At 46.7% G+C, this 24,997-nt stretch overlaps 1 protein-coding gene across 1 annotated transcript in view; it reads right to left on the bottom strand.

The window, feature by feature from the left end:
- Nucleotides 1-24,997, bottom strand: part of ppp2r5d (protein phosphatase 2, regulatory subunit B', delta) — a 34,498-nt gene that overhangs the window by 7,300 nt on the left and 2,201 nt on the right. Inside the window, exons 3-10 of the mRNA XM_007898232.2 lie at nucleotides 19,044-19,221; nucleotides 13,225-13,424; nucleotides 9,246-9,356; nucleotides 8,441-8,533; nucleotides 6,639-6,769; nucleotides 2,748-2,807; nucleotides 1,752-1,860; nucleotides 633-686 (exon numbers count right to left, since the gene is read on the bottom strand). Coding sequence (XP_007896423.1) covers nucleotides 633-686; nucleotides 1,752-1,860; nucleotides 2,748-2,807; nucleotides 6,639-6,769; nucleotides 8,441-8,533; nucleotides 9,246-9,356; nucleotides 13,225-13,424; nucleotides 19,044-19,221 — 936 coding nt within the window. The remainder of the gene's footprint in view (nucleotides 1-632; nucleotides 687-1,751; nucleotides 1,861-2,747; nucleotides 2,808-6,638; nucleotides 6,770-8,440; nucleotides 8,534-9,245; nucleotides 9,357-13,224; nucleotides 13,425-19,043; nucleotides 19,222-24,997) is intronic.

The raw sequence follows: 24,997 nt of genomic DNA, 5'->3' as shown, positions 1-24,997 counted from the left end.
TCTATATGAATCGTTTCCACGGTAGATTTTAGATATAAAAATGCATTTGTAAAACAGGTTACAATAAATCTTAATAATCCTTGTAATAATCATCCTTGCATTTGATTATAGCGCCTTATCATGTCGTTGAGATGTCTCAAAGCTCTTCACAGAATATACTGTAAAGTGGATTGAGTATTTTTTGTAGGTGAAAGGCAGCTGCCGATTGCGCACAGCAGTTCACAAACAAGTCATGGATTGAGTGACCAAATTATTTATTTGAAGGGATTATTACCCCTGGAAAGCTAATCGACTAACAACAGAGTTCATACTTACCACTAGGTTAACAGAGGCATGTGGAGTAAAGAAACTTGCCTAAGGTTTTGCCCTGCCCGGGAATCGAACCTGGGTCCCCTAGCTTCCAAGGCGAGTGCTCCAATCAATACCCTAAGGGGCAGATATTATTGATATCTTCTAACTTTTCTTATCTTTCCAGAATAAAAGGATCTCAAATCCTCTAAAACTTACCTATGATGCTCACCATTGACAGTGGAGGAGGAGTGGACTAAAGATGAATAATTCTTTATAAAACAAGAAAAACACAAGAGAAAATGAGGGGAAGCCACGAGGCCAGGTTATGCTCCTGCACTTACCGGCTCTGTGAGGCTGCTGTCCTTCTCCAGGAACTGCACCACACAGTAGGCCAGCTTTGAAGACAGAAGAGACACAGTGAGCCTCAATAATTTATACATTCATTCATGTCATCCATCAGATATACTGCCCCCACGACCCTGCAAACACTGGGACATTTTCACACCAGATCTTGAACAATAAGTTACATAGCAACTCATTAAGTCTTAACATCTCGAAGTAATTTACACAACGAGGTACTTTGAAGTTTAGTGACCTATATCAGTACATGTGGCAGCAACTATCCCTACACAGCAAAGAAATGACCAAATTACTAAAGTGAAAGTGGCGAGCAAGGAATATTTGCTAGGACACCGGGAAAAACTCCTCTGTCTTCTTCCAACTAGTCACAGGATCTTTAATGTCAGTCTCAACCATTGGGACAGGCAAGTAGGACTTCTGTTTATTGCCTGACCCGCAGGATGGAACATTGTATACTATGCTGAATTGTCAACATAGGGATTCAAAGTTAGAGGCCAGATTGTGACAATTGACCTGGGAGGAAAGGTACAATATATGTAATAATACTTGCATTTGATACAGCGCTTTCTGATGCCTTAAAGCGCTTCACAGAATATATATTAAAGTGAATTTTGTGGTCGAAACGTGGCAGCCAATTGTGCACAGCAATGTCCCACAAACAGTAGATTGAGTGACCAAATTATTATTTTATTTATTTGTTTTATTAGAGGGATTATTACTCCTGGAGAGCGATCAGCTGATCAACTGACAACCGGGTTCCTACTTACTGCTAGGTAACCAGGAGTGTGGAGTAAGGAAGCTTGCCCAACGTTTCACCCTGCTGGGAATCAAACGCAGGTCCTCTTGCTTGCGAAGCGAGTGTTCTAACCACTACGCTAACATGACAGTGATCTGATTGAGGGGTTCAGGTGACTTGATGGAACATGGCCCTGATCATCACAGAAGAGGATGCACCAGCTCAGCTCGACTCTAACAAGGCGAGGGAAGACCCTCAAACGATCATTACACATATCTTTGCTGTCTGTAATCAATCCCGTGATCCATAAAGTTACTGGTTCACCATACCCGACCCCTCCACCCGCCCCCGAGGTGCTTAGTACCTGTGGGTGGTAGACACTGAGGCTCTTGACTTTGTGCAGAGGCAGTAACACTCTGATCAGGAACATTTTATGCTCTTCTTTCAGAGGTAAAGCAAACCCGTTGATTATACTGAATGAGGAAAAGAGGCAGAGAAGTGAGATCCCAAATCCACTGACCTGTGTCCCACACCAACTACTCATAGAATCTTATAGCACAGAAGGAGGCTATTTGGCCCATCGTGCCTTTGCCGGCTCTTTGAAAGAGCTACCAACTAGTCCTCCTCCCCCACTTCTAACCAAAACCCTGAAAATGTTTCTTTTTCAAGTACATATCCATTTCTCTTTCGAAAGCTATTATCGAATCTGCTTCCACCACCCTTTCAGGCAGTGCATTCCAGAACGTAACAACTTGCTGGGTAAACAATTTCTCCTCATCTCCCCGCTGTTTTTTTTTGCCAATTAGATTTAAATCCGTTTTAAATCTCTGGTTAGCGACCCACCTGCAATGGAAACAGTTTCTCCTTATTTGCTATATCAGAGCCCCTCATGCTGTGCCCTAAACCCACTGAGCTGTGTCCCACAGAAATTGTCATATCCTAATATACAGATCAGAGGCTGCAAAGTGCAGCTTGTGAAATAAGCAGTCCAGAGATCTTCCAATTTATCTTCACTTAAACTGATTTGTAAACAGCCAATTCCAGTATTGACATAGCGACCAATGCTGTTCCCATCACCATCACTCACAGCTCAGGCTCACCCCATCTACTCTTTCTCCACCCAACAGCAATCCAAATGGGAAGTTGTTTAAATCTTCAACAGCCTAACAGAATCCCTGTGGGAACTCGCTCTTCCTGACCTCAGCAATCCCCAGCCTACACCACTGCCCCTTTGTTTGCCTCGCATTGCCCCATTCCTTCCCATATCCCAGCCTTCCCAATGAACTGCCCCAGTGTAAGTTCCAGCACTAATCATCTCGGACTCTCCCCTCTGTGGCAGTTAAATAAAGCGATCACTAACCTGCCCAGTATTTCCAGGAGTTCTGCAATCCCGTTGTGATGCTCAGTTTCATATATAAACCTGAATAAAAACAGGGGGAAGAGAGAAACACACAGACACACAACAATTAACAACAACAAAATTACACTTGTAAAGCGCCTTTCATGTCGAGAGGACGTCCCAAGGAACATGACAGAGAGACAGGTCCAGGCATGTGTGCGTGCGCGTAGGATCCGCAAAATGTTCATAGAACAAAGTTACATTGACAGAACTGGACGGGGAAAGATGGTTGAAAGACGTGGGGTTAAGGGAACATTAAGGCCATTCAGCCTCTCGAGCCTATTCACCATTCTATAAGACCATTTACCCGCCTTTGCTCCATATTCCTTGATACCCTGACCTAACAAACATCTATCCACCTCAGTCTTAAATTTGAATTGATCCAGCGTCCACAACCTTTTGGGGGATAGAGTTCCAGATTTCCATTACCACATTAAGCGCCATCATTGGCATGGCAGATACTGATCCATCACCAAGTTCGGTGTGACATCTCTGACAGTGTGTTTCAACTTCTCCAGTCTCATATCTGTTTTGTGTCAGGGGGTAACAGGAATTTGTGGACACTCTGTAGATCGAGTTGGAGAGGCATTCCCAACAGTCAACATACAGAATAAAAACTTTCCCTTATAATGGGATTAGGTCCAAGATCCCCTCATTTGGCTGAAAACACAGAGGGTTTGTACATCAGAACGTTCTGCACGACTGATCCAGGTGGGCAGTTTTTAAAAATATATATTTTTTAGACTGAAATGTTTCTTAAAACAGGTCATTGTTTTGCAGTCATTCTGGCAAATTGTGCCTCTCCTCCCTTTGAAAATCTCCCATCATCAGCCCCCTCCTCCACCCATGATCCCTCCAACCTCCCTTTCCTCCCAGAACAGGCTCCATGACCCTATCATCCCCACCTTCACCCGGCTCCCTATCCCAGAGGAAGAGTTCAAAATCCTCATTCTCGCTTTCAAGGCCCTCCACGACGTTGCTCCTTCCTACCTCAGCAACCTGCTAACCCCATATCAACTTGTGTGCTTTCTTCGCTCAGCAGACTGTGGCCTGCTCCACATCTCCGGCCTGGCCCGCTCCACCATCATCGTTCGGGCCTTCAGCCTCTCTACCCCCCACTACTTGGAACTCTATTCCCTTTGCCCTCCTCACACCCTTGGCTCCTTCAAGGTCCGTCTCAAGACCCTTCTCTTCAACCGTGTCTTTGGCCAGCCTCCTACACTGGGATGTCCTCCTGACATGAAAGGCACTATACAAATGTAATTGGTGTTGTTGAAACTTAACATGGACAAGATGGAAGCCATGCTCCTTGGTTATCCTACGTGAAGGGCGCTCTATAAATGCAATTTGTTGTTAATGTTTGTTGTAGGTATATAAGACTTGATGTCAGCAAGTCTTACACATTGCTGGAACAGGGCCCTGAGACTAATAAAAGACAGATTGGCTCCTTACCCCCAATCTCTAGGAAATGAATGGTGTTGAGGGATGAACAACAACATCATTGACGCCAACAAAATTACATTTGTGTAGCGCCTTTCATGTCGAGAGGACGTCCCAAGGCGCTGGACAGAGAGTTTCGGATCCCAGCTGGAGTGCAGGGTGGGGAAGCAGGGAGATCGAAAGCACGGTCGAAGAGGTGGGTCTTGACGGTGGCAAGGGAGGGGGTGAGATGGAGGGACTGCGGGATGGAGTTCCAGAGGGTAGGGGAAGAGTGGCAGAAGGCCCACACGCCAAGAGTTGGGCGAGCGAGGCGGAAGGAGTGAGCGAGTAGGATGGTAGGGGGTTAGGAAGTTGCAGAGCAAGACCATGGAGGGCTTTGAAGGCGAGGACCAGGATCTTGAGCTGCATCCTCTGTGTGATGGGAGCTAGTGGAGTTGGGTGAGGATGGGGGTGATAGGGTCACGGAGCCCAGTGCGGGAGAGGATGTGGGCTGCAGAGTTCTGGATGATCTGCAGCCTATGGAGGGAGGAGTTGGGGAGACCAACAAGCAATGAGTTTGCATAGTCAAGCCTCGACGTATGAGGGTTTTGGTGGCCTGCGGTGTGAGACAGTGGCGGTGCCGGGCGATGTTGCGGAGGTGGGGGAAGGCAGAGCGGATAATAGAGCAGATGTGGGGTAGAAAGGATAGTTGAGGGTCAAACAAGATTCCAAGGTTCCGGACCGGCTTAGCAAAGTGGAGTGTGCATCCTTGAATGGTGATGCTGTCAGTGCCTGAGGTGTGGAGGCGCTGATGGGAGCCAATCAGGAGAGTCTCGGTCTTGTTGACATTCAACTGAAGAAAGTTAGCTCTCATCCACGACTTGATGTCTGACAGATATTCTGTCAGGATAGTAGTGGTCCTGGAGTCAAGGGTGGAGGCAGAGATGTATAGTTGGATGTCATCCACATACATGTGGAAGTTGATCCCGTGCCTGTGGATGATGTCACCAAGAGGGAGCACATAGATATTGAAGAGAAGGTGACCAAGGACAGAGTCCTGAGGAACGCCACAAGACGGTGCAGGGGCTAGAGGAGAAACCCCTTGTGGAGATGAAGTGGAGGCGATGTGAGAGGTACGATCTGAACCAGTCAAGAACAGAGCTGTGAAGGTTGAGGTGAGAGAGGGGTGGATGAGGATAGAGTGGTCGATGTTGTCGAAGGCAGCAGAGAGGTCAAGGAGGACGAGGAGGCAGAGGGAGTACTGATCACAGATGGACAGAATGTTATTTGTCACTTTTGACCAGGGCTGTTTCTGTGCTGTGGGCAGCACGGAAACCTGATTGGAAGGGTTCGTGAAGGGAGTGGCGGGAGAGGAAGGAGCAAAGCTAGGAACAATTTGTTCCAGGTCCTTGGAGAGGAAAGGGAGGTTGGAGATGGGACGGTAATTTGGGAGTAGAGAGGGGTCCGGGGAGGGCTTTTTAAGGATAGGGGTGATGACGGTGGTTTTTAATGGGTGGGAACAGTACCATTGGACAGGGGGAGGTTGACATTCAACTGAAGAAAGTTAGCTCTCATCCATGACTTGATGTCTGACAGATATTCTGTCAGGACAGCAGTGGTCCTGGAATCAAGGGTGGAGGCAGAGATGTATAGTTGGATGTCATTCACATACATGTGGAAGTTGACCCCATTGAACATGCCAGTTCTAAACATTTTCAGTGATGTTCTTCAGGATATTGGTCCTCATGATAAAGGTCCACCTGATCCACACCGTTAAAATATTTGATATAAAAATTCTTGCATTTGATACAGCACCCATTAATAATAATTCTTGCATTTGATATAGCGTCTTATCACGTCATTGAGATGTCTCAAAGCGCTTCACAAAATATATTGTAAAGTGGATTGATTGTGTATTTCGTAGGCAAAACGCGGTAGCCAATTGCAGTGTCCCACAAACAGCCATGGATTAAGTGATCAATTTTATTTTATTTGGGGAATTTTTGTCCAGGACACTGGGAGAGAGAAATTCCCTTCTCAAATGGTGCTGTGGGATCTTTAACGTCCACCTGAATAGGCAGACGGGACCTGAGTTTAAAATCTCATCCGAAGGATGGCATCTCTGACAATCCAACACACTCCCAGGACTGCATTAGAGGGTCAGCTTAGACTATACAGAAATAATTCCATTGAATATCCCTAAAATGCTTTCAAGAGTAGCTTTCTCCAACGATGCAGTGTTACTTCCTCCCATACTTCGCTGTATTGTCAACCTGGAGTGTGAGCTCAACGCTCTGATGTGGAGTTTCCTCCTCAATATGATATTCCAGAGAAGAAAAGTTTCTTCAGTGGTAACTAGAGGTAATAAGAGAAACCTCATTGGACATTGTGTGTTCACTCAGGCTTCCCTGATCCAAACTGAAAGGAACTTACCTGTAAAATATATTATTGATTTGTCTCCGGATGTAGGCTCGCAAGCCGAGGAACTTGCCATAGATTCTATGGAGGATGGTCTTGAGAAAGTCTCGCTCCCTGGGATCTTCACTGTCAAACAACTCCAGCAGCTAGAAGTACACATGAGACATCTTTCAACTTCTCCACTATAGCGATATCACTCTGACCCACATAGTTCTGTAGTGGTAGGGGCAGCGCTCACTATCCAAGCATAATTTAAGGTTACATGCAGGGTTGCTAATTCCGTGCTTTCCGTCACTTAAGAACAAAAGAAATGCCAGATGAAAATAGACCAAGATCCATCCAGTTTGCCTTCCACAATCCTGGCAGTCGCATGCACATGTCATGTCCCAAACTATCATAGAATCATATAGCACAGAAGGAGACCATTTGGGCCCATCGTGTCTGTGCCAGCTCTTCTAAAAGAGCTATTCAAATCAATCGCACTCCCCCATTCTCTCCCCACAGCCCTGCAAACTTGTCTTCCCCAAAGAATTATCTACTTCTCTCTTAAAAGTTATCGAATCAACTTTCACCACCCTTTCAGGCAATGTATTCCAGATCCGAACAACTCGCTGTGTGAAAAAATGTCTCCTTACCTTCCCTCTATTTCTTTTAACAACTATTTTAAATAGGTGTCCTCAGGTTGCGAACCCACCTGCCAGTGGATACTGTATTCCAAGATGTTATTTCCTAAAAGAAATCTATCTAATTTGCTTTTGAAAGAAGAAATACTTTCTGCTTCCACCATCTCCCTAGGGAGCCTGTTCCATACATTTACTGCTCGGTCACTACAGTAGAACCTCACTAATCCGGTCACTCAAGTGACCGGGCAAAAGTGACTTACTTAGTGAGGTGACCTGATTACTCAAACAGGTCGGGTGATTCAGGTCACTGATATAATGTTAAGGGCATTGGCAATGGGCAAGGGCGATGAACATTCAACAGTCATACTTTACAATCTCATTAGAATAAAGGCATTGTCACATTTAAAAAAGCTGTCATGTATTCAGCCTACCTTTTGAGAACGCATCCAACTTGTGTTCTGCGAATGCCATAGATCACAGCTAACGGTCTTCGACTTTTGCCCTTACTGTTTTTGATTAAGTCCACTCACACATAAAGACAACTCCTTCCATGGTTGCACGTTTACAACACTTGTCCAGATATACAACATCCTTATCAAGCTCCTTTGCCACACAGTCAAAGAAAACCAGGAAATTAGTTTGGTAGGACCCCCCCTTCATAAACCCATATTGGCTAACTTTCATGATTTTATTGCTGCCCAGGTGCTCCATGATCCTATTTTTAATAAGAATCTCCATAACTTTACCCACAATGGATGTCAAACATACTGGCCTGTACTTTCCTGGGTCACTTTTGCTCCTTTTTTGAAAAATAGGTGTAACATTTGCCTATCTCCAGTCACCTCTCAGCAATTTATCCGAATTTGTTTACCTTACACAGTTGTTTGGCAATCATGCTGGTAGTGATGTGAATCGTGTCATAACTTATTTCTGCAACATCTTTGAGTGATTTCTTGTGAAGAGCAGTGAAAGTAAACACAACTCTTCAACCCTCCCGATACACACTCTTCACAATAACCCACTCCCAACATTCATGCTCTACACAACCGACAAGAACAACCTGCATTTATATTATGCTCCTCACACAGGCTAGCGTCCCAGAGCGCTTTGCTATCCACCCAAACACACTTTTTTTCACAAGCCCAGTCACCTCCCCCACCTGGTCACACTGTATCCTGCACCCCTCAGACTCACCGACATGACGAATTTCTGGTCAATGTATTTCTTGGCTATATTTGGTTGAAAATCAGTAGATTCAAGGAATCGCAGGAAAAATTCATAAACAAGCTATAAGAAAAGATGGGAATTAATATGGATCTATCATTACAATACTTTAATGAACAGAGATATTCTAGAGCGCACAAGTCAAATATTCTCCCCATCCCTGTTCCACTGAGTAGCACCTTCCTGTGGCTTAGCTAGCTTTGAGACATACTTATCTCACCGGCACTAACAGGTCAAGTACAGCATGGATTTCAGAGGAAAGCTCCCTTTCATTGTCCCATTTAGCATCCTGTCGTCCACAACAGATTAAATACTGAGTAAAGCTCCCACCACACTTTCCAACTCAACACTCTCTGTGTGAGAGACAAGGCGGCTGTCTCAGTTGCATGTAATTAATTTTAATATTGTGTCCTCTACACAAGGGGTAGAAATCTGTTTATTTCTGTTGATTTCCTAAACACCTCAATCAAAACTAGACATGTCAGGAGGATGTCTCAAGATTGGTTCGCATAATTTAATCTGCAATATTAATAATCCCTTAAAAAATTATTGATTTAGCCAATCAATCCACAACTGTTTGTGGGACTCTGCTGCGCGCAATTGGCTGCTGTGTTTCAGCCACAAAGTACAGTCAATCCATTTTACAGTATATTTTGTGAAGCACTTTGAGGTGTCTCAACGACATGATAAGGCGCTATATCAAATGAGACGATTCTCATCATTATATACATATTTTGGAGGTGAACGAGGTGGGCAAGTCGAGCTTGGAGATTACCTGGAGATGGGGCCATGCGGCCTCCAGCGTTGGCTCATCCTCCTCCGGGTCAAACTCGGCTCCAGTTGGATTGGATGAAGGTGGCAGCGTCCGGAACAGATTCACTGAAAACTGAACGCATCACAGAGTTACTAACCCACCGCAACTCTCCACGCCTCAAGTACTAAACCACTCCAACTGTTCACAATGCACAGTCAATCCCCGTCCCATCCAACCTTCCCTCGTGTTCTGCCACCTGAGCAAGCCTGCCGTCTCTCTTCTCCAGGAACTGCTCCACACAGTAGGCCAGCTTCAGAGACAGAAAGCCTCAACTGTTCACATACATTCACATGATCCATCAGAAATGTTGCTCTGCATGACCCTTGAACAATACATTACCTAAGAACTCATTACGTCTAAAAGTGCTTCACACAACAATGTTCTTTGAAGTGCATCAGCAAATGCAGCAGCAGCAATCTCCACACAGTGAGGAGATGTTCAAATAAACTTTTTTTAAAAAAAGTGAGGAATATTGGCCAGGCCACTGGGAGAAACTACTCAGTCTTCTTCCAAATAGTCACAGGATCTTTAATATCAGTCTGATACATTGTGACAGGCAAATAGGACTTGTTTATTCCCTGACCCACAGGACGATACAACAACAACAACAACAACAAGATTCCATTTATTGAGCGCCTTTCACGTCGGGAGGACGTCCCAAGGCGCTGTACAGTTGGGTCAGGACCCGAGCAGGGGGGAAATGGTCAGGGTGAGGGGAGGGAAGGGAGGGAGCGTGGAGCGGGTAGAGAGTCAAGAGGGGAGCTGAAGGCTCGGTCAAAGAGAAAGGTCTTGAGACCGGCCTTGAAGGAGGAAAGGGAGGAGGCGGCGAAGGCACTGGGGGATAGAGTTCCAGAGCCTCGGGGCTGAGAGGCTGAAGGCCCGGCCACCGATGGTAGGGCGGTTGGGGTGGGGGATGTGGAGCAGACCGGAGCCAGAGGAACGGAGGGTACCGGCAGGTAGGTAGGGGGATAGTAGGTCGGAGAGGTAGGAGGGAGCAAGGCCGTGAATGGCCTTGTAGGTGAGGATGAGGATCTTGAATTCGATCCTCTGGGGGATGGGGAGCCAGTGGAGGCGAGCGAGGGTGGGAGTGATGTGGTCGCGGTGTCTGGTGCGGGACAGTACACGAGCTGCAGAGTTCTGAATGACCTGCAGCTTGTGGAGGGAGGTGGCGGGAAGGCCGGCGAGGAAAGAGTTCCCATAGTCCAGCTTTGAGGTGATAAAGGCGTGGACCAGAGTTTCAGCAGCGTGAGGGGTGAGGTAGTGCATTCCTGCATTCCTGCAGACATTCCGGAGGTGATGGAAGGCGGTGCCAGTTGTGGCGCGGATATGAGGGAGAAAGGACAGCTCAGGGTCGAACAGAACCCCGAGGTTCCTGACTGACTTTGAGAGGTGGAGAGTGCAGCCTTGGATACTGATGCTGTCAGCGCCTGTTGTCAGTACACTGTATACTACACTGAACTGTCAACATAGGGTGTTGGACTCAAAGTCAGTGGCCAGATTGTGACAATTGGCCTGATAGGATAGGTAGAATAATAATCCTTGCATTTGATTTAGCGCTTTATCACATCATTGAGATGTTTCAAAGCGTTTCACAGAATACTGTATACTGTAAAGTGAATTGACTATATATATATATATATATATTGTGGACGAAACATGGCAACCAATTGATGACAGTAGTGTCCCACAACCAGTCGTCAATTGAGTGACCAAATAATTATTTATTTTTAATGTATTATCCCCGGAAAGCAATCTGCCAACCGACTAACAACTGGGTTCCTACTTACTGCAGGAAACAGGTATGTGGAGTAAGGAAACTGGCCTAAGGTTTCACTCTTCCTGGGAATTGAACAGGTCCTCTCGCATGCGAGGCAAGTGCATTAACCACTAAGCTGCTCTCTCTCATCTCCACAGTCTCCCTTTCCCGCCCACTCAAGACACTTGCTCTCTCCCCCACCCTCCACTCCCTCAGACTCACTGTAGAAAGAGTCTGGTTGCCCTCCCACATGCACTTCAACAACAACAACTTGTACATATATAGTGCCCTCCACACAGGGTAGTGTCTCAGAGCACTTAACAGTGACAGATTCTGAATTTGAGTTGGGGGAGGATTGGGGGGGGGTGGGGTGGAGAGAGGTGGGAGGTGGCCATAAGAACAGTCGAACAGGAAAGTTTTCAGGCGGGATTTGAAAGAGGGGAGAGAGGGGGCAAGGGGAGGGATTGTGGGGAGTGTTGCAGACTTTTGGCTGAAAGCATGACCTCCAATGGTGGGGTGGAAGGTGCGAGGGACGAGCAAGAGGCTGGTGCTAGTCGAACGCTGGGTGGTGGAGTGGGGAGTGAGGACGTCGGAGAGGTGGGGATGTGCCAGGGAGTGAATGGATTTGAACATGAGAGTGAGGATCTTGAAGTCAATCAGTTCGCTGTTGGGGAGCCAGTAGACCCTAACCTGAACTGGTGAGATGTGGATACGAAGTTTGGTTCAGGTCAGTATGTGAGCAGCAGAGTTTTGAATGAGCTGGATCTTGTGAATGGTGGAGCTGGGAAGACCAGCAAGAAGTGCATTGGAATAATCCAAGCAGGAGGTGACAAACGCATGCACAAGGATTTTGGCTGCATTTGGGATAAGATATGTTCGGAGGCAAGCACTGTGCAGAGGTGAAAGCAGTCCTGGTCAGGGACCGGATGTGAGGGAGGAAGGACAGTTGGGGATTGACACCTAGGTTGCGCACTGGTGCGGTGAGTCTGAGGGAGAGCCCAGGGAGGTTGACGAGTTTAGATCCGCAGGAGTGAAAATGTTGACAGGAGCCAAGGAGTGTGGCTTCCGTCTTGTCCATATTCAGCTGCAGGAAGTTTATACACATCCAGGCCTTGATGTCTGCCAGACAAGCTGATAGAACATTGGCAGACCTGGAGTTGGTACTGAAGGAAGCATGGTAGATTTTTGTGTCATCCGCATACATGTGGAAATTTACACCCATGTCTGCGGATGACATCGCCCAGAGGAAGCATATAAATAAGGAAAAGAATAGGGCCAAGGATGGAGCCCTGGGCGACCCTGCAGGTGACCTGGCGGGAGCAGCAGGGGAAACCATTTGCTGAGATGAAATGGAGGCAGTTGGTTAAGTAGGACTCGAACCATGTGAGTGCGGTCCCACTAAAGGTAGATGCGGGAGGAGAGCCGATGGAGGAGGATGGCTTGGTCGACTGCGTCGAACGCAGCAGAGATCCTGGAGGACGAGGAGGTGGAGGGAGTCCTCGTCACAAATAGAGAATATCATTTGTGGCTTTGACAAGCGCGGTCTCTCTGCTGTGGGCAGGGAGAAAACCAGACTCCAGAGGCTCGAGGAGGGAGAGGTGTGACCGAAGTTGATCTGCAACAATGCGTTCCAGGACTTTGGCAAGGAAGGGTAGGTTGGAGATGGCGCGGTAGTGTGCGAGATTAGAGGGACCGAGGGTGGGTTTTTTGAGGAGGGGTGTGAATACAGCGGCTTTCAGAGGGAGTGGAACAGAGCCTGAAGAGAGAGACTGGTTGACCATGTCGCCCAGCAGGGGGGAGAGAAGGGAGAGTTGAGTGACCAGCAGCTGGGTGGGGAGGGTCAAGGTAGCAGACAGTGAACTTCATTGGGTGATTGTGGTTGATAGGGAGGAGGGAGAAATGGGGGCAAAGGAGTGTAAGGAGGGGGTAGTGGCAGGAGCCCTGGCGGAGGGAGAAGGTGGTGTGGATGGTCTTGGTGGGGTGGAAAGGAACATGGGGGGAGAAGAACAATGCAGCCAAGCAGATGTTTTCAATTTTTGAGACAAAGTACAGGACCTCTTTGCACTTGGCGTTTGACATGAGGATAGAGGGAGTTTGACGGAGTTCATAGAGGAGGTGATGGGACGGTGGAAAACAGCATCTTTGGATTGTTGTTTTGCCTCCAGGATGAATTTAAATACTTACCATATTAACTCCCTCGGGGTAAATGGCCTCGGTCACTACGTCCCGGTTGTGTGTGATGTACTCCACCATCTCGTTCAGCCCCGCCCGCTTCACCTCCTTGTACTTCAGGTCGCTCAGAGGGTCGGAAACAAAGTCGAAGAGGACGCAGCATTGCCGCAGCTTCTGGACAAAGAGGTCCTCGCGCTCGTGAGTCAGGGCATCTACAGGACAGAAACACACTCAACTCAGTGTCCCATGGTCAGTTAACCGAGCGGGCAGTGCCAGAGGAGAACGGTTGGAACCAGGCTGCAGGAGGGAGGGAAGGGTTGGCAGCACCAGGAAATTCCAGGGGGGGAAAAGATGTACAAGATGTGCAGGGTGTTCACAACGTCCTGTAAGCACCCCCAGTCCATTACAAAACCGGGATGAAAACTGAAACAAGCTGTCAGAGATGCATTTGGCCTTGTTACTCCATCCATGTTACAGAAGAAGATGTGGCACCAGAAATGACGACCGATCATTATCTTCCATGAAAATGATGGCACTCACTCACACCGATCCTCTGGACATCTAAATAGAGTTAAACACTTGTACTGAATACAATTAAGTACTTCTAAATACAATTATCATCATTCTTCCACAGGTTTCAGTTATTGGTCAGCGCACTGTAAAGAGAAAAAAAGGCAGGGATACCAGGACTTTGTGGACACCCTGCACATATTACAGAATAAGAAGTTTATGAGCTATCAGTGTTGTGTCACCAACACTAAGCTGTGTACCTAGTCTCAGCTAGAAATTATTTTCTTACTAATTTTCTCTTTCCAATGCTTCTTTTTTTCATTGTGTACTGAGGTGGCCTCTCTCCCCCATCCCACCACGCACCCCATGTGAGTTATGATGAAGAGGGTCAGTAGGGTAGTCCACAGTGAGAGAGGGAGGGATGGATGGATGGATGGATGGATGGAGAAGGAGGTTCACAGCCAAGCCCTGATCCTGTCTTCACCCAAGCCTGCATGTTTGCACCTACTAGCCGGAGTATCTGTCCAGCAGTCAAGATCGGATGGAGGAAACACTATCACCAGGTCCTCATTTGCTCCACCCACAGGTGAAGCTATCCTCCCAGTTCTAAGGCGCCACGTATAGGCAGTTTTCACTCAAAACAACCCTAACAAGATTCTGTTACTCCAAAAATAACCAGAGTAATCTTAAAGCTTGGATAGGGACTTGACAGCAACCAGCTCTGGGACTACAGGTGCCATTTTGGCTCTGGGTAGGAATGCTGTGGGATCAAGTCTACACTGTTGGACTTGAGTTCCAAATCAGTTCAAAAAAGAGAAATAAGACAAAGTCAGAAACCGAATAAATTCCCCTCTCCCTCAATCTCTAGGTTCACACAGGCCAAAGCATCTTTAGGTGGGGTAACAGGTTGCTAAAAAAGGCTCCCATTCCTAAAAGTATCCAGAGTTAGGAGGTGATTAATACGAGTAGAGCAAAGACATTTAAGTGGTTTTGATAAGAAACTGAATAAGACTTGGGTGAATGTACGATTTAGACATTGAAATGATTTATAAAGATAAGACACGCAAATTTTACTGTGATTATCCTGTTTGACACTATAGGCTTATCAACTGCAGGAATTGTTATTAGAATTGTCCCCTGCTATTAATCTATCTCACCAGGCACTGTGACCACACTAGCGCTGTGTATCAAGGGTTAACATAATAAGATTCCCCATCGACACCCATTGTCAAGACTCAGGCACGACTAATAGCCATGGGGGGGGGGGGGGGGGGGGGGAGAGAGAGAAGTGAAAGACAAAGACCAGCAGAATCGATACCCAGCAGGAAGAAGAAGAAATGCCAGATTATATTAAATTATTGTCACAGAACATTTCAGATTCCCTCCCCGCCTTGTGTAAATCGCTGGGGAGGGATGCTGCAGAGAAGGCCGTGCACCTGAAAGGTTTAGAAAGGTCACCTCATCAGTGAGCAGTAGCTCTGCAATGCAGCTCTTGCCTATAGCCTCCCCCCCACCGCCCCCCCCCCCCCCCAACACCAGGCAGCCTGTCAGGCTTTGCATGACATCATCTCTTGCTGCAGCTGAATGCCTCTGATCCAGCACAGAACACGTGTTGCATCGGAGAGAGACCGACTGTCTACACAGGGCCGCTTTATCCAATAATTACAGTTCTAATCCAATCAGCAGGATTAGTCCAGAAAGCCTCTCGCTATCATTGAGCCGGACCAGCCCCACTTTTCTTGGCCTATTTACAGGCTGACTTGTTTTAAATCGTCCATAAGTCAACCCAGAACCGATGGTGTGTTGTTTCTATTTCCTCTTCCACACAAACACAATCCGAACAACCATTACAGTTTTCTCACTCAATTACAGGTGATTCACAGAGAGCGCTACGCACACTGGCTTCTCAGGACTGAGGGTCAGAGAGAAAAATAATCAGGCTGGGGCCTCACTCCCAGTTAGAGACAAGCGACACAGCTCCACAACCCTTGCTGGATCAATTAAAATTTTCAAGACTGAGGTGGACAGATTTTTGTTAGGTGAGGGTATCAAGGGATATGGAGCAAAGGTGGGTAAATGGAGTTGAGGTACAGATCAGCCATGATCTAACAGAATGGCAGGACAGGCTCGAGGGCCTAAGTAGCTTACTCCTGTTCCTATATTCTGACTCCCCCTCTCTCTCCCACATAGAGCAACACACAGACATAATTACAGATATGTCACTCCTGAACACCAACGGCCTCAGAATATTTCATCACCCCATCCACCCCTTAGGCGCTATTTAAAAGTAATCTTTTGTTTTTCACAGGAGTTTTTGTAGCACTCTGAGACCCTGCGTGAAGGGCGCTATATCAAGCAAGTTCTTCTAAAATGTAATGATTGTATTTTGATAATTATAATCCAACTCCACTGTTATGCAGCACTCCAAGGCACCATTTTCTGTGAATAGTGCTATACAAATGCAATTGTGGCTTTATTCTGTTATTGTGGCTTTAACATCCATCTGAATTGGCAGACAGGATCTCTGTTTAACGTCTGATCTAAAGGACAGAACATCCAATGCAGCACTCACCTATCATTGTACTGGAGTGTCAGCCTAGATTATGAGCTCAAAATCTTATATGGTAAATTTGGGGCCAGGACACTGGGAGAAAGTAGTGCCATGGGATCTTTAATTTCCAACCTGAGCTTGGTCTGGAGGGAGGTGACATATCAATTTAACGTCTCATCCGAAAGCCATTACTTATCCAGAGGCCACGGTTCAGCAGAGAGACAGAATTAGCCAATTCCGTTTCCCTCCTGCCATGAAAGCACTGACAATGCTGCAGCACTTCCCTCAACTGCCTGACTCACAACGAGAGTGGAGGGAGGGGAAGAAATTTTTGTTGGGTCAGCCGGATGTCTGACACGTGGGAACCATCACCGTGCTTAAAGAGTATCCAAACCAAACTGAGAATTCCATGGATCCCACCTACATGTGGAAATTCCAGATAGACTGTTGGAATGCTCACTCTCTCCCTGGTTACCCAATGCCAGAAAGTATTAGGCGCAGGTTAGCAAGAACCAAGGCTTGGGAAAGAAACAGCTTCAATTTACATCTATGTAGAACCTTTCATGTTGGGAGAATGTCTGAAATGCTTCATATAACTGACTGGGAAACCCAATCAGCTGGGGAGGGAGAAGAGAAAAATGGCTGAAAGCACAGTCAAGGACAAAGGCTTTAAAGCTTTGTCTGGAATGAAGTGGCCGAGAGCAGGTGTAGAGCGGCTGAACACTCGCTCACTGCGAAGGCAGGATTGTCAAGCAGGCCGGTGTTTGCTAAGCAGAAGAGTCGCAAAGATTAGAGGAGCGAGGAATTTGCAACAAGAAGTTGCATTTATACAGCGCTCTTCACACAGGGTAGCATTTCAGAGTGCTTAACAGTGGCGGAGCCTGAAACACGAGTACAAGAATCTTGAATTTGATCTGCGGGGGGATGGCGGAGAACACAGCAGAGTTGAACGAGCAATGGGCTCGGGGAGGCTGATGTGGGAGAGGACATGGGCTGCAGAGCTCTGTATGGGCTAAAGCTTCAGCATGAAGGAGCTGGAAGGTGATGAAGGTATGGACGAGGGACTCCGCACGAGCGAAAGAGGTAAATCACAGCCAAACCCGGTCAGTCCGCTTCTCACCCATCATCCACTCACCACCTAGAGATCAGAAGCAGCAACTGTCTTCCTCCCCTTGCCCTCACCTATGTCGCCTTTGCATTCAGTTAGAAATGTCCATCAATTGTAATTTACAGATGAGAAATATGCACATAATATTTAGCCTCCTCTAGCTGGGAGTCTAGGTGCAAGCTCTTGCTTTAGCCCAGCCAGAGGAATGAGTCTGAACAGCTAAGAGAGTATTATTAGTAACAACCAGGTTCCTACTTACTGCTAGGTAAATAGAGGCGTGTGGAGTAAGTAAACTTGCTGAGGCTTTGCCCCGCCTAGGACACAGTTCCTCTCCCTTGCAAGGCGAGCGCTCTATCCATTATGCTACAGGACTCCATATTGGTAAGTATTCAGCGGCTAAGTGAGTACCTTGGTCACTAGTTCAGGCACTGGGTAGCTCTCAATACAAAATGATTGTAACCTCCAATTATTACACACCGGTTGAACAAAAATGAGATGTTAAACTGATATTGCACCTCCTCTTCCACCACCCCCCAGTCCGGGTTCAGTTGGACGTTAAAGATTGCATGGCGCAACTAGAAGAGAAGGATGTTTCTCAAGTCTCTGCATGTACCATTGTCAAGTCTATAAATCATGATTAAAGGGATGGAGATATCTTAATAATAATAAACCTTGCATTTGATTTTGAGCCTTATCAGGTCATTGAGACATCTCAAAATGCTTCGGGATATACAGTAAAGGTGAGTGACTGTATTTTGTGGGCAAAATGGGAATCTTGGAGAGGAATATTATGGGGAATGGGGGGTTTGAGCGGAAAAAAAGAGGAAAAGAAAGCAACTGGAATCGGAGCTTGTGATTTGGTTTAAAATCATGAATGTTGACCGATCTTAAGACAGCTGCAGCATGAATAGCAGAAGCGGCTCCCGAAGTGAAGCTGTTGGTAGATCATTCACACGGAAAATAACAGAAACTTCCCGTGTGGATGCCAGTGGATGTGAATGGCTACCAGTTTGTCTGAGGGAAACTCTCTGCAAATGACCACAGGCACTGTGAGCTCCCTGGCCTCCTGTGCCCATTCTGTCAGACAGGCAGCAAGTTATTTGTTACAGCAGCAAGTCTCACAACACCACAGGAAGAGGAGGGGGCCACTTGTCCCGTGCAACCTGCTCTAATTACCACCGAAGCTCCACTGTCTCTCAGTGAAGCCTCTCCCCCAAATCTGGGATTTGAACCCATCAACCTATCACACTCGCTCTCAATGCTGTGCTAAGAATCTGTGGAACAGCAATACAGAACAAATTAGTATCTTCAGGAGAGCAAATTGGAGCCGGGGATGTGGAAGAGAACAGTATGTAAAGCACCAATTGTACCACCTATACTTTTTTTAAATAGAAGTCTCTCAATGGAAGTATTTATATAGCACCCCTCACGCAGGTTAGCTTCCCAAAGCACTTGATAATGGCAGAGCAAGACGCAGTGCCAGAGTTTCAAGGTGTAGCGGACACTGATGGTGAAACGGAGAGCATGAGGGACAAGAAGAAGACGGGAGTCATTCGAGTGGAGACAATGTTTTGTGGGTTGTGGATTAAGCAGGTTAGAGAGGTAGGGAGATGCCAGGGGACTGATAGGGACAGTGGGCTCCTGGATCAAGCTTTGACTCACCTTTCAGTGCTGGCAGTTTCTGCAGTTCTCGGTTCTTAGCCAGGTTGAAGCGCGACGAGCTCTGGCGTCGCTCTTTCTTGACGATTTGCGGCCCTCCCGAGTACTTGATCTTGTTGAGCTGGGTGGGTGGGGGGGCGCTGTTGCTGGGACGCTTGTTGGTGGCTGGCTGCTGCACCACCTGTGGTCGCAGAGAGAGAAAAAAAAACATTTCAACTTCAAATACCTCCACCCACCTTCCTCATTGTCTATAAATACACCTCACAGAAAAATCTGACACAGTTTGAGATGTTGAAGTCCCACAGCGTAATGGTTAGAGTGCTTGCGTCACATGTGAGAGGGACCAGTTTCGATTACCGGGCAGGGTGAAACCTTAGGCAAGTTTCCTTATTCCGCACGCTTCGGTTTACCTAACAGCAAGTAGGAACCCAGCTGTTAGTCAATTGTGGATCACTTTTCAGGTAATAATTCCTCCAAAAAAAGAAAAAAAATTGGGTCACTCAATCCATAACTGTTTGTAGGACTGCTGTACGCAATTGGCTGCCAAGTTTCGCCCACAAAATACACAGTCAATCCACTTTACAATATATTCCGTGAGGCGCTTTGAGAGTCTCAATGACCTGATAAAGTCGGTATATCAAATACGAAGATTATTATTTATGATAGATGTTTCATGGTTATCAAATGCAAGGATCATCATATTGTGTGCGCATCTGTGTGCTTCTTGCTCTCTACTTACCTGAATCATGTATATCACAATAAAGTATAATTTTGATTTATACAGCACCTTCCATGTAGGGGGGAGCATCTCAAAGTGCCTGGCATGGCAGGATGGGATCTCTCACTCTGTACTGCTCGGGTAAAATGACAACCCCTGTTACACTGCTAAACATTGCGGATTAACTTCACTTCTGTATCTGAGGTGCAATGCGGACGTGTTGGCAGAGTGTCTCAATGCGCTTCAGAAACGATGGGGAGCATTGAGCACAGTAGCTAAAAGTCAATGCTGGGGTGGGGAGGAGTGGGTGGGGAGGGGCAGCAGCCTCACTCCAGTAACACTGGGGAAGGGGGAAGTCAGACATAAGGTTACATCTACCAGCAAGTAATCTCACCTTCTCCCAGTGAACAATTACCTACTGAAACACTACCCTTTTGGGAAAGGAGGAAACATCTCATAGAAAAATAGGTACAGGATTAGGCCATTCAGCCCCGTGAGCCTGCTCTGCTATTCTATTAGATCATGACTGATCTGTACCTCAACTCCATTTATCCGTCTTTGCTCCATAATCCCTTGATACCCTTACCTAATAAAAGTCTATCCACCTCAGTCAATTTTGAATTCATCCAACATCCACAGCCTTTTGGGACAGAGAGTTCCACATTCCCATTACCCTTTGTGTGGAAAAAGTCTCGAGGCTTGAAACAAAACTAGGGAAGTCATATTATTTCGACAAAGTCTCCAATCATATTTCTATACTGCAGCGATATCTGCCTCGCTCAGTTAGTTGCACTCATCTATGGGCCATGTTGGAGACTTTAATCTCACAGTCCAGGCTGTCACTCTAGTGCAGGACTCAACGACAACATATAATGCCCCTCATGCAGGGTAGCGTTCCAGATAGTGGCAGAACATGACATTGGGAGGGGGAGGTGACCATAGGCACGGTTGAAGCAGAAGGTCTTCAGGCGCGACCTGAAGATGTGGAAGGAAGGGACAGAGGAAGTGCTCTGGAGTTTCGAGGTGGAATGGAGGGCAAGAGGGACAAGTGGGAGGCTGGAGACAATCAAACCGAGGCAGCGGGTTGTGGGGTAAGAAGGTTGGAGAGTTAGGGAGATGCCAGGGCATGAAGGGATTTGAAAACGAGTAAGAGGATCTTGAAGTCAATCTGTTTGATAATAGGGAGCCAGTGGATCGTGGCTAGAACTGCTGTGATGGGGATACAGAGTTTAGTGTGGGTGATTCTGCTGGTGACGGAGCTTGGGATTAGCTGGATCTTGTGCATGGTGGAGCTGGGGAAACTGGTGAGGAGGGCATTTTAAAGTTGAGTCGGAAGGTGACGAACGCATGGACAAGTGTTTCGGCTGCTGGAGTACGGTATGATCAGAGGCAGGCAATGTGGCGGAGGTGGAGAAAGGCTGTCCTGGTCAAGGACTGGATGTGGGGGAACAAAGGACAGCTGTGGAGTGAACCTGACACCTAGGTTGTGCACCGGTTTGGGGAGGTTGAGGAGGTCAGAGTCGCAGGACAGAAGACGTTAACAGGAACCAAGGATTATGGCTTCAGCCTCGTCAAAATTTAGTTTTATTAAGCTTGCGCTCATCCAGCCCCTGATGTCTGCCAAACAAGTGGTCAGAACATCATTGGACCTGGAGTCGCAGCTGGAGGAGAAGTAGAGTTGTGTGTCATCCGCATGCCCCATGTTTTCGGATGACATCGCCAAGAGGGAGCATATAGACAAGGAAGAGGAGGGGGCCAAGGATGGAGCCGTGGGGACACCACAGGTGACCTGGAAGATAACCGTTTGAAGAGACAAAGTGAAAGAAGTTTGTTAGGTAGGACTCGAACTAGGCTAGTGTAGTCCCACTAAGGTGAATGAGGGAGGAAAGGCGGTAGATGAGGATGTCATGGTTGACTGTATTGAAGGCAATGAAGAGGTCCAGGTGGACGAGGAGGCTGAGAGAGCACTGGTCACAGAGAGAGAGGTGGTTTTTTGTAACCTTGACAAGCACCATCACTGTGCTTTGGGTAGGCTGAAAACCAGAGGGAGGTGTTAGCAACAATGCGTTGTGGCAGGTTGGAAATGGGACGGTAATTTGTAAGGTCAGAAGGGTCAAGGGTGTTTTTTTGAGGAGGGGAGCGTTGACAGCGGTTTTAAGGGGGAGAAGAACAGAAACCAAGGAGAGCGACTGGTTTACTCTATTGTTGGAGGTGCCCAAGGATATCTGCCATTGTGCTCCCCCATGACCCCCATGAATTCTCACATATACAGTTATAGCATTTGGCAGCAATTCAATCACAAGGATCACCTGACACTGTGATTCCCCAATATACAGGATGTGACACACCGTCCTAGGGAAACTAACAGTTACCAGGGTGAGTCAGTGTTTGACAGTACAGTTACAGGGAGAATCAAGTGTTTGACAGTAAAATAACCCTTGTATTTCATACAGCACCTTTAATGGCAGGAGAACACCTCAAAGCAGTTCACAGAATATACTGTAAAGCGTAGTGACTGTGTACTTGTAGAATGCACTTAAAGGAATCTTTACTTTCCACCTCAACAGGCAGATGGATCCCTGTTTAATGCCTCATCTGAAGGATGCATCCACAATAATGCAGTTTCCCCCCAGCACTGCCCTGGACTGTCAGCCAAGACTATGAGTTCAAAGTCCCGGACATAGGTCTTCTAAAACAGAGGCAAGACTTCTAACTAACTGAGCCAGGCTGATGGCAAGATGAGTTTGTGCGAAACACTCTCAGTTACATTTACAGGAAATCGGTCAGTTGTAACACTCTGTAACACAGTTACAGAATTAGTTAATGTGTCAATTTGTCAGCAACACAGTTACAGACTGAGTCAGAGTGTGACACTCAGTAATAATTACAGGCGGTGTCAGTATATGACACTCAGTAACAGTTAGAGGCTGTGTCAGTATGACATTCACTCAATAACACAATTACAGTGGGCCATTCAATAAACAGCTACAGGGACCAGTTAGTGTGCAAAACCCATTAACAGGGCCATACTCTGTCAGTACTGGAGAGAATTTCACAATTCAAGAATAATCTCTTGTGTGTGTGTGTGTGTGTGTGTGTGAGTGTGTGTGAGTGTGTGTGTGTGTGAGAGTGTGTGTGTGTGTGATTCTCAACTCCCCATAGACTGCAACTGGGACAATTATTTCAAAGCATTTCCTCATGAATTCAGCCAACCGCCCCTCATCCCTATGCTGTACCATTAGACACAGCCAGTCAGATACAGTACAATTAGCAACAACGTCAGCAAACCAGCCCTCCCTCCCTGATACATAGGAACCAAGGAACAGGAGTAGCCCCTCGAGCCCCTGTTCCTCCATTCTATAAGATCAGATCATGGCTGATCTGTAGCTCAACTTGAATTCCTGCCCTTGCCCCATATACTTTAATACCCTTACTTAACAAGCATCTATCCACCTCAGTCTTGAAAACGTGAATGGATCCAGCCTTTTGGGGGCAGACAGTTCCAGATTTCCACTACCCTTTGGATGAAAAACTGCCTCCTGATTTTACTCCTGAATGGCCGAGCTCTAATTTTAAGATTAGTCCCCTTGTTCTGGATTCCCCACCAGAGAAAATAGTTTCTCTGTAGCTACCCTATCAAATCCCTTTACTATTTTAAAAGCATCAATTAGATCACCTCTCAAACTTCTAAACTCAATGGTCACACATTTTACCACTGGAAATACGGCTATCACAGATCAGTTTCTCCCACTCCCCCCACCCCCCGCACACCCACCCCAATACCAAACCATTAGAAACAATCAGCTTACAAGAGCCCCCCACCCCACATACGATACCTTTGGAGGCATAAACTACACAGACCAGCCCTGCCACATCTCTACCACATACCATACCATTAGAAACACAGCGAGCACAGACCAGTTCTCCATACACTGATCATTAGGAATAGACAATATAGAACAGGGCCGGTGTGTGCACAAGTACATTTCGAAAAGTACGGCGTGCGATAAAGATAGGGCTGGTCTATAACAGTGTGTCAAGGTTCAGTTCATGGTGGAGAGGTGCGGCTGGTCTGTGCTGGCTGTTTCCCCACACCATGTACTGTACCTTTAGAAACACCAACAATATAGACCAGACACTTCCCACCCCATTTAGACAATGCCATCTCACACACATGTCAACATGGAGGGTGGGGTTGGGGGCAGGAGGGGAAGAGGTTGTTCAGATTTGCAATTGCTGTGCAAACAGATTGCATTTCCAGCATTTGCCATGAGATGCCGCCTGACAGCAATGGCACAAGTTCAGCATCTCAGAGCGTGGTTAGTTAGATGCAGCTATGTGCTGCTCACTTTTAAAAACATCAGTCCCAGGATGGTGGAAGAGAAGCGGAAGAAATGGGGTGACGCCCAACTGGTGCTAGCATTGAACATTCAAGCAGGCTAATTAACCTGCAATTTTATTACATCTCAAAGACACTCAAGTATAGCGACTGTAGTGCAGTCAAATGCAGCAATAGTCCACAGTACAAGTCTATGACGTGAACGACCAATTTATCTGGAAGAATAATCTCTTGGACACCAGGAGAAACTCCCTTGTCCTTTGTGTTATGGGATCTTTAACTGGTAGGTGGAATCTGGGTTTTGTGATAGTATTTTCACCACAGTATTGCATCAGGGTGGACTGCAAAATCAAGATTCCCAATGTGGACCTGAGCTCAGGCAGCATTTAAATCTCTCAATTCTATTTGTATCTGCATTTTTATTCAGCTCGCAGTCCAGACCAACACTGGAGTACAGTGCTGGCAGAGTGCTACATTATCAGCGGCACCATGTTTCAGATAAGACATTAAACCGATGTCCTGCCTGCCTGTTCAGGTAGACATTAAAGTTTCTGAGAAAATATTGGAAAAAAGAGATTCTCCCAAATTTCTGGCCAATAACCTTCCAGATAAGCTGGTCATCACTTCATGGATGATGTGGGACCTTGCTATGTTCAAAATATCTGTATTTATGCCTATAAAGACAGTCATGATACTGGTCAGCAGTTCCCCGTGAAACACTTGACAATGCAAGGACATACTCATTCAAACTGAATTCAGTTAGGTTTAGACAATAATAATCCTTGCATTTGAAAATAGCGCCTTATCACATCATTGAAACGTCTCAAAGCGCTTCTTCGCAGAATATACTATAAAGTGGATTGACTATATTTTGGGGGCGAAGCCTGGTAGCCAATTCCG

Source organism: Callorhinchus milii, unplaced genomic scaffold (assembly GCF_018977255.1).
Source record: "Callorhinchus milii isolate IMCB2004 unplaced genomic scaffold, IMCB_Cmil_1.0 Scaffold3, whole genome shotgun sequence".
Classification (NCBI taxonomy): Eukaryota; Metazoa; Chordata; class Chondrichthyes; order Chimaeriformes; family Callorhinchidae; genus Callorhinchus; species Callorhinchus milii.
The sequence above is the reverse complement of the archived record's forward strand: the minus strand, read 5'-3'. Positions and strand labels throughout refer to the sequence as shown.